This window comes from Rutidosis leptorrhynchoides, chromosome 2 (assembly GCF_046630445.1).
Source record: "Rutidosis leptorrhynchoides isolate AG116_Rl617_1_P2 chromosome 2, CSIRO_AGI_Rlap_v1, whole genome shotgun sequence".
Lineage (NCBI taxonomy): Eukaryota > Viridiplantae > Streptophyta > Magnoliopsida > Asterales > Asteraceae > Rutidosis > Rutidosis leptorrhynchoides.
The window spans coordinates 223,136,941-223,147,136 of record NC_092334.1 but is presented as its reverse complement, the minus strand read 5'-3'; the positions used below and the strand labels follow the sequence as shown (position 1 = coordinate 223,147,136).

Here is a 10,196-nt window from a genome sequence, read left to right as displayed (position 1 = left end):
TACATTTTCTGTTTGGTTCTACAAAATTGTATGTATTTATTCACATGTTCTATACCCTAAACTCTAAACCGTTCGTGTAAAAACTCATTCTAAACCCTAAATCTAAACCCCTAAACCCTAAAATCTAAACCCTAAACTCTAAAATCTAAACCCTAAATCGAAACCCTAACTTAATTTGATGAAAATTGATGTAAAACAAATGTAGAACAACATGTTCTACGTGTGTTCTACATCATGTTCTACATAAAAATGTAGAAACAAGAAACAATGCATCTAATAACTAAAAATTAAAAACTGTTCGAGTATCAATTTTTTTGTTCGGCGGCGTCCCAATTTTTGCTCGAATTTGTGAGTTCTCAGAGTTCTCAATGCAAAATTGGTTCTCATTTGATCCCTCTAATATATATATATATATATATATATATATATATATATATATATATATATATATATATATATATATATATATATATATATATATATATATATATATATATATATATATACTGTATCGTTCTAATAAGTCAAGAAATCAAGAAACACGCTTTGATAATTAACCAAGAAGCAAAGCTTACTTAAACCATTTATTGAAAATCGACCATCGATCAAGGTTCTACTTGTACGTCCTAGTTTCCCAAATTCATACATATTTACAATGACAACCAGATTATTCGGCGATTAAGCTGAAGAAGCTGCGCTACAGACAGGCAAATCTTGTTCAACATTCGGTGGGATGTTGAGAATAGGATTGCTCTCGTAAAAGTTAACCGGCTTCAGATCAAAACTAGATGATACAGTTGGCATTATTGGGAAGTCCTCTTGGCAGGGGACATGATGGAACCCCAATGTGTACCACATAACAATGTCCTTGTTTTCGATATCTCGGTCCCTGAGAATAGTTGGTGTAGTAAGTTGATATACAAAAATAAGAAGAGAAAAACGTAATTATATACAAGGTTGTAAAAGTCACTATTCGGAAACTAGTTGGCCGGCCCTTGTAAGGATTAATCGGCTAAGTCGGAGACTTCAGATATTGACCAACTTTGACTTTGACATTATCTGACCTACTTCAACCTATCTGAATAAATCCGACTTTGAACAAATAAATCAAACTTTGACCGAATAAATTGAACTTTTGACAACTTTAATCAAATTAATCGGCTCCACTAAGGGACTAGTCGGACAACTTCATAATCCCGACTAGTCGGCTAGTCGGGTGACTTTTTCAACCATGGTTATATAGAAGTATACAATTTGACTTCAAATCAAATTAAAGTGGAACAAAGTGGCAACTTGTTAGTTAAATAGCTTATATAAGTGACAGATTGCCTGGTTTTGTTATTGCAATTCTATGATACTGAATGTTTTACTCTAGAATCTAGCACTCAGTATGATAATAACATAACCATCAGTTTTTTCATAAATAGACCAAAATCATACAATCAGAAAACTTTAATGCATATTATCAAAAATAATGTCGTAAATATCGTTAGCTTTTACTGTAATAAACTAATAATAAGAAATTTGGAAAGAAAGTAAGAGAAATGTTTACCTTTCTGACCAAACCGCGAGCGTATCATCACCTTGACTTTGATACGTAAACAATCCCCCGGCCCACTCTTCGCTTTTGTTATACGGGGTGACCCAAATTTGATTATTTGTAAAAGCACCACGCTTTTGTGGTGGATCATCATGATCCAGCAGACTAGCAGCGGTCCCACCAGGGACCAACTTGTACCCGACAGGGTTCCCCACACGTGTCAATTTTGACGGGTTGACTATGTGGTACTCTGACGGGTCATACAACTTAAATTTAACTTGTGCATCTTTTTCTGTTTTTGCAACATTTCTAACGGCTTTTAAGTAACTTAACCTAGGAGACTCTCCCGACTCGGTTGTTTCCCGCTTCAAGTTGACTTTGACAAAGGAATTGTTGTGGCCGTCGACGTCCATGTCGAGATAGAATGTGACGTAATGGTCGTGAATAACTCCGATGACATTTTCCGACAAAAGGGTGCCGTGAAGATTTTCCGGTTCGTTTACTTGGTTCATGTTGACATAAGAAGTGCCTTTCACCATCAAGATTCCACTAAGTCCAACCTTGAAATGTCAATTTTAAAAATTTGAATCACAATACCATCCATCAAAGATATTTTATGATAACTCAATGGTAGAGTAGACATAGACCAATCACTATAAAACATCAACATTAGTCAGCTTTAACTTTTTTTGCATATGTTGATACATCTATGACATCATGTGACAAGTAACAAATTGCAATGGAAATTAGTGTCCACTTCTTTTTTATTATATAGAATGAACTTGTATAGCAATTTAATTCATTTTGGACGTAATCGCACACACTTGTCATTGTGATGACTAAAATATACATAGCTAGCTACTTGCCTATTTTTGTCAATAAAACATTATAAAAGTATCTTCATACTTTTGAAATCCCATGATTAGCTTTATTTTTAGATTAAAAAATAATAATTAAATAAATGATTGAACCCCAGCTTAAATATCATTAGTTTTCCTTACCATTTTTTAAAATAACTAATTACAGTATTTAATATAAATATAAATGTTATAGGCTGGTTTTGTATGAAATCGCAAATTAGATCACTCAGGTTATCAATAATCAATAATCAATAATAATATTTTAATACAATTATATATAAATTATAATAATATAATATTAGTAACTTAACTACTCCCTCCGTCTCAAATCTATTGTCCATTATTCTATTTTAGTATGTCCCAAATTAATTGTCCAGAAACTTTTTCAACCAATTAAAAGAGGTTAATCTGGATAGCGAAGATATATTATTGGTGGTGGAGAATGAAATTAGTGAAATTTGCTAAAACTGTGTTTTTTAGTCTGGGAACAATAGATTTGAGACTGAGGGAGTATAATATTCATTACAACTAAAATATAAGTTGAGAGAGCAAACCTTGACTCGAATTAGTCCATCCGTTTGAAACTCCCAGTCCACAATATAATCGTAATTTGCAACAGAAGCTGCCATCCTTACTACTAACGTCACCTTTGGTCTTACCTCACGTATCTGCAATTGCCCATTATCAAAATTATTAATTAATATTATTATTATAATATTTTCGAATAATCCATCCAAAAAATAACAACTTTAAATGAGATTCCACCAAGTCGATATTTCCAAGAAACAAGATTCCACCCATGTACCTTTCAAAACTAATAATGCGATTAAATAATCATGAACTTATAGTATAGCTTCAAATTGCAACTAAAACTATAATTAAATAATTCGTTAATTACTACTCTCAATCTGTGACAAATTATTACTATAGCTCAAATGGTGAAAACTTTACCTCCAATCCTGTGATCGGACTCTCAGAGTGTCGCCAACCGATATCGCCAGCATAACTCTCAAAAACACAAACCATATTCGACCGAACATAAGGTGTTCCGTCACCAGCAGCAAACACACCATCCATATAATAAGCATTACGCGGGCAATCATTAAGCGGGTCAAGCGGCATAGCTTGAAGCCCAAACCCGTATTCACCCGCATCCATATACGTTTTAAAATACCAAGCATCACTAGGATCCATATACGGAACAAATAACTCCGAAGTAAATCCTTTATACATAACATTCCTTTTTTCCCCTGTATTCGGGTCCCGAACCATAGCCCGAGAAATCACCACTCCCGCTCTCGGGTCGGGTTTCAAATGAAACTCCCAGTTCGCCCATTTCACTAAATGATCATTTTCCACTACAAAACTCGGACCTTTTGGTTGTTCTAGTGATATCGGGTTAATTAAATTAATTTTTTTATTTTGTGCGGAGAAACGATAGTCTGTACCGGCGGCCTTTGGTATCGGGATGTTCCTTCCTTTATCTGTAATCTCGATCACTTGTTTTGTATCCATATCAAGAACAACTGTCAACCCTTCGATCGGCCTCATGTAGAAATTTGCAGTTCCTTCCATAGAATAACATTGCACCTTAATTAATCTACGATTTTCCTCTTTCTGTCCGTACCATCCTAACGAAATCGGTAAACAAGCGAGATCTTTTAAATCAATGCCACGTGCCATAATTGTACGGTTAAAATCCGGGTTTTCAAGGGGTGCCCATGTTGATGACGTCATGTCTTCAATAGTCATGGTAGGATACCCTGAATGGTAACCGACGTCTAATGGGGTAACTACCCCGGTAGCTAAGTCAACGGTGAGGACATGCGTCTCACCGTTGATACGTGCAATAACTGACGCCTTACGAGCCGGTAGGTTATTTCCGTGGTTCCATTTCAGAACCACGGACTTGTCTGGTTCCTCTAGGACGACAGAGTGAAGCGCATAGGTGTTTTTATTGGCGAAAAGCGCGTGGGATAATAGGATGGAACGGGTTTTGGTGATTTCTGTGAGAGTGAGGGGGTCGAGTGGGTGGTGGGGTACGTCCGATGAGTGGAGACGAGTGGTGGGTTTGGGTGGTTGTTTGATGAAACGGCGGTTGCACTGGGGTGAATTGGTGGTGCAATCAAGTTGTTGGATGGCTTTGTTTGTTAATGGGAGATTGGTGAGAGTGAGGAGTAAAAGGGTGATGATGAAAGTGAATGAAAGAAATCTGATAAAGTTTTTGGAATCCATTTCTGTAGCTAATGAGTCACTGGGTAGTGATGAATATTTAGAACACGTATAAACTATAAACTAATATATATATATATATATATATATATATATATATATATATATATATATATATATATATATATATATAAAATGGCGAAGCCAGAAATTTTGAATTTTAGTGACCGGTGACATAAAATAATATCAAAATATCTCGAGTTATAAAATTACAAATGACAAACTATGATTAACTATAAAGATAAGAAAATTAAATAAGTCTTTAACACAAATGTCTTATACCATATTTCTTTAGTTAGAAAGATTCATAATTGTTTTATGATACTATTAGCAAGTGATTCTCTTTCTACGACACCACGAATCTATAAAAAAAATTTTTTAGTTTAATTTAAAATTTACAAATATATATAATCGACGATACGGGGCAGGATTAATGGGGAAGTAACCAATCGGGGGAAGCGGGGGGAAGCAAAATGTTTTTTTTCGTTTTTTTTGGAATTTTTTTTTTCCGGCATCAAGATCACACGAAAATATGAACATTTAGAAAAGACACTTTGTGATGAATGTTATTACTTAGGCGGGAAAATGATCGACAAAAATAACATTCAAGATAATATTGTTCGTGAAAAATGTGAACGTTTTTTTTCTTCATGTTTTGTGAAGTAAAATTTAGCCCGATTTAGAGTTTAGGGTTTAGGGTTTGGTGTTTTGAGTTTATGGACTCTAAACCGTTCGTGTTAAAAACTCTATCTAAATCCTAAATCTAAACCCTAAACCCTAAATTTCTAAACCCAAATATCTAAACCCTATAAACTCTAATATGTAAACCCTGATATCTAAAACCTCAAAATACGCTCGAAAAACACGATAATTGTTATATATTACTTCTTCGAGCGTTTTCCCGCCAAAATAAAAACATTTATCACAAAGTGTCTTTATTAAATGTTCATATTTTCATCCAATCTATAATGTTCGTGAATAAAGTTTTTTCAAAAAACGAAAAAAAAAAAAATTTGCTTCCCCCCGACTTGTTACTTCCCTCTTGATCCTACCACATCGACGATACCTTGTTATCTCTATCTCTACTCTCTACTATATATAATAACAAACACAAAAATAGATCATCTAAATATCTAATAATTAATCATAGCCATTCATTTATAAACCACCACTAGATCTATCTAAACCATTAAAAAAAAAGCTATCTAATGATTATGACCTCATAATGTTGATTATTAGAAATAATGAGACTAAAATACCCTTTCAATTAGAAAAAATACGGGATGAAACAAAGTCTTTACAGTTTCATTCATTCACGTTATTTTCTCTCTAAAAAAACCCTAATTAATTGTTCTACGCTGCGATTAGGATGATCCAACAAAACAGCGATCGGTTAGTTTTTCTGAATCAAAGCCCTAAATTTGGTCCTTATAAATTAGTTAATCAAAGCATCATAGACAAACATCGGAAGTTAAAGAATCGGATGAATCTGATTGCTTCTATTCGATTCAAAATATGGAAAAAGGTACCGAATTTCGATTTATAGGTTAAATCCATTTTTTGATTTTAGTTGGTTGAATCCAATCGATTGAGTTCGTCTCTAAAGGTTAATGGAATTATGAATAATTTTTCATTTTGATTTTAAACAATTTTCATTCTATATCAAACATGATGTTGTTTTAATTTTCATTCTATATAGTTTAAGCATTTAGTTGGATTACAAACAAGGAAAATGATGTTGGTTATCAATTTCGTTAGAAATATTGTAGGAAAGACAAAAGGTCAGCTCTTATATAATAGAGGAAGAAGAAGGTTCTGTTTTAATGAATTCAAAAATAAATCTGAATTGATAAAGGAAGAAGGTTCGGTTAAAGGAATCAATTGATTTCTCATATAACTAATTGAATTATCGTGAATTTAGCTTGTTTATGCTTATATTGTTCTATATTGTTAGGACAATCAACTTGATGTCCTATCTAATCACTTCCTACTTCTGCTGATTATGATGATTTGTTATGGATTATAGATAGATATTAATGAAGCTTTTATAATTTTGATTTATCAACATATATGTTTCGTCAATCTTAAGCTTGGAAAATCATGTAAACCTTTTCAAACGGAATCTTAACCTGTTCAAGAAGTTTCCACTCGCGCACTGGTGCAATAACAGGTACCTTTACTATATTATTGAACAGAGAATTCTGCACCCAGATACAAAAGCAACAACTTTAACTAATAGATTACCCATAACACAATATTTTGATGAATTCAGAAAATAGATTATTTTCTCAAGTAGTTGAACCTTGTGGTTTACCCCATTAGTATTTTGTGATCTTCCTATATTTTTTTTTTGTTTAAAATAAATTGTAACCGTATTAGTTGTTGAAAAACCGTGTGTACTTTTCAAACAGATTAACGCAGCGGATAGTTAAAATAATAATCAATTATTATTTTTTATACCATTTACAAAATTAAATATTAATATATTTAAATTTAATAAAACATGCACATGATTAACGATCCCAAAGATCTGGTTACACCACTAATAATTGTCAAAATATGTAATTCACAAAGTGAGTAAATGATATACCTTTCTTGAAGAAACTGATTGAAGGAGAGAAACCTACGATCAAAAATATGACCGTCTCTTAGGATAGTCTACACTACACTTCAAACGACCGTCAATCGATGCTAGTCCAAACCCAAGTAACAAATTAATCAACCCTTGATTAATTATATGAATCAATCAATAATACTCCGTATTATTTTGTTTTGCAAAAGAATGAATCAAAATAATATGTGGAAGCTTTTTATTTTTATGTGACAAGAAACAAAACCAATAGAAATTGATACATTTATTTTGAGTGATAAACTTCGTCTGTCAAAAAACTCTTTTTTTTTCTCTATTTAACCCAAGAACAAAAACAACTCATTTATATATCTATAATATATGTACGCATGATATCTTGTTTTGTTGTTTTGTTCAACTTGATTTCCTTTTTCAACCAAATCAAGATACAGATAGATATGGAGTATATATATATATATATATATATATATATATATATATATATATATATATATATATATATATATATATATATATATATATATTCAATTTCGTTGTCTGTAATAATATTTCGTTTGATTTGGTTTTAAAAAGTCGTATTTCTCAAATACTTTAGGAATATGTTATGTAACTTATAATTAATAATTTCTATCATATCGCTTTCACGTGAATAGTAAAGTATTTAATTTCGTTTCATTTACTATTCATATGAATAATAAATGAATTAATTTCTATTTACTATTTTGTTAATTGAGTAATATATATATATATATATATATATATTTTTTTTTTTTTTATTTGACGTCTCGGTGTATATGTGTGTGACCCCGAAAGCTCAAATGAAGTTGGCCATATAGTTATATGTTGTACCTTGCACATTAATCCTACAGACTCCCACTTGTGCATGGCACAACACCAAGTAACTATACAAACAATGGTAAGCGTCTAGCAACACGTCATTGTCCCCAAATTCACGTGAGGGCAGTTTCTCGAAACTGTTTATGATAAGTGTTAAATGTCATTCGTCCTTTTATTTCGGATACTTTAGTTAAACTTGAGATATGGATCATCGGTCATTCTCATTTGTTTAACAATTTTGTTTCTCGATCTTAGAACTGAATTAGATCACCAAATTAATTAAGTATCATCTTAATTACATCTGGGTACGGCAACACAAATATCTTATTCATTCATCAAGGAGCTCAAAAAGTATCTAACTCCAAATATTTTAGAGGAACAAATCCTATATTGCATACACGTGTCTATCACGAGCTTTACATTATACCCAATAATGGCCTTTATAACATCCTTATTCAGGACAGTGTTTAACCATATCAAAGTACAATGCTACACTCATCAAGACGGGCGTGCATCTCAAGTCTAAGGACACAAAGATATAATCATTAAAAGATTCACTACTGACTACGATCCATGTAGTGACATCTCATGGTTGGGTCATTCCAATATTCATCATCAATGAATACATATGAATTTTGGTCTCAACAAGTTAACTATTCATCATCAATGAATATAACCAAAATTTCACATTAATCTTAATTCATGTTATTCCCATAACATGACCGATTATGGAGATTTTGAATAATCAACAATTATTCATGGATTAAACATGCTAATATAGAACACAGTGATATAAATGAAAACGATCATACCAACTATATATCAATTCATTAATATAAAACTGCTTAATGTTCCAAAAATATCTAAATACTAAATTACAAATGAAAAAAATCAGCAGCATAACGAAGTCCAGTATTACTAGAATGATCATCATGCTTGTTGTGCATCATGGGCTTCATGAACGGGTCAGCCACATTATCATTTGTATGAACCTTTAAGAATACTAATATCATTCCTCTTAATGACTTAATGAATGTAGTCAAGGTTTTGAAGAATGTGCCAGATACTTTTATGTACATGTGATTCTTTCAAAAGTATATTAACACTCGAACTATCATAGTACATATTATAGAAGATTAAATATTGTGTACTACTCTGAGTATAACAACAAACTTCCTTATCCAGACAGCTTTCTGAGCAGCTTCTCAGGCAATAATGTATTCTGCTTTTGTTGTAGATTGTTCAATAGTGCTCTGTCTAGAGCTCTTCCAATCAACTGTCTTGCTCATCATGACAAAGAAACAATGTGACTGGATCGAGAATCATCTTGATAAGTTTGAAAACTAGAATCAATATAAAACTTAATACTTAACTCTTCTTCTAAACTACCGTAAACCAAGAACATATCATTAGTACTCTGCAAATACTAAAGAATATTCTTAACAACAATCCAATGTACTTCACCTGGATTATGTTGACAATGACTCGTCTAACTCAAAACTAACGAAACATCGAGTATAGTACATATCATGGCATACATAATGGATCATATAGCCGAAGCATATGTGATACATTTCATTTGTCTCATCTCATCTGCTATGATAGGACTTTTGAGATTTTCTCAAGGTTATGCCCTTTTGCATTGGCAAAGCTCCATGCTTGGAGTTTCGCATGCTAAATATCTGCAAGATAATGTATGTACTTTGATTCAAATCAATAAACTAATTGGATCTATTGTATAGATCCTCATTCCAATAATATAAGTAGCTTCATCAAGATCCTTTATGGAAATACATTTTTCATGCCAAGACTTGACATCTTGCAAGTTAGAATGTTATTTCTAATAAGTAATATGTCATCAACATATAACATCAAGAAGACTACTTTGCTCCCACTAGCTCTAATGTAAACTCAGGGCTTATCTTAGTTTTGAGAAAAATTAAACACTTTGATTTTCTCATTAAACTTAAGATTCTAGCTCCTGGATGCTTGCTTTAATCCATAAATGGATTTTAGAAGCTTCCATACTTTATTAGGATGCTTAGGATTCATAAACCCTTCCAGCTGAACCATATATACGTCCTCGCTTAGGTCGCCATTTAGGAAAGCGGTTTTGACATCCATTAGCCATATTTTA

General features: G+C 32.3%; 1 protein-coding gene across 1 annotated transcript; it reads right to left on the bottom strand.

Moving 5' to 3' along the window:
- Positions 1-532: 532 nt before the first annotated feature.
- LOC139894414 (amine oxidase [copper-containing] gamma 2-like) lies at positions 533-4,669 on the bottom strand. Its single transcript, XM_071877676.1, has 4 exons — positions 3,352-4,669; positions 2,955-3,068; positions 1,553-2,100; positions 533-889 (listed from the first exon to the last, which is right to left on the bottom strand). Exons 1-4 carry the CDS (start codon positions 4,633-4,635, stop codon positions 679-681), a joined length of 2,157 nt encoding a protein of 718 aa, XP_071733777.1. The 5' UTR covers positions 4,636-4,669; the 3' UTR covers positions 533-678.
- Positions 4,670-10,196: the final 5,527 nt, after the last annotated feature.

Excerpts from the sequence above, each read along its gene's own strand:
- LOC139894414 (XM_071877676.1), bottom strand. The coding sequence starts at position 4,635 with ATGGATTCCAAAAACTTTATCAGATTTCTTTCATTCACTTTCATCATC. Across the intron at positions 3,069-3,351 it reads GTCCGATCACAGGATTGGAG|ATACGTGAGGTAAGACCAAA; the intron begins GTAAAGTTTTCA and ends GGGCAATTGCAG. Across the intron at positions 890-1,552 it reads CTCGCGGTTTGGTCAGAAAG|GGACCGAGATATCGAAAACA; the intron begins GTAAACATTTCT and ends AACTATTCTCAG.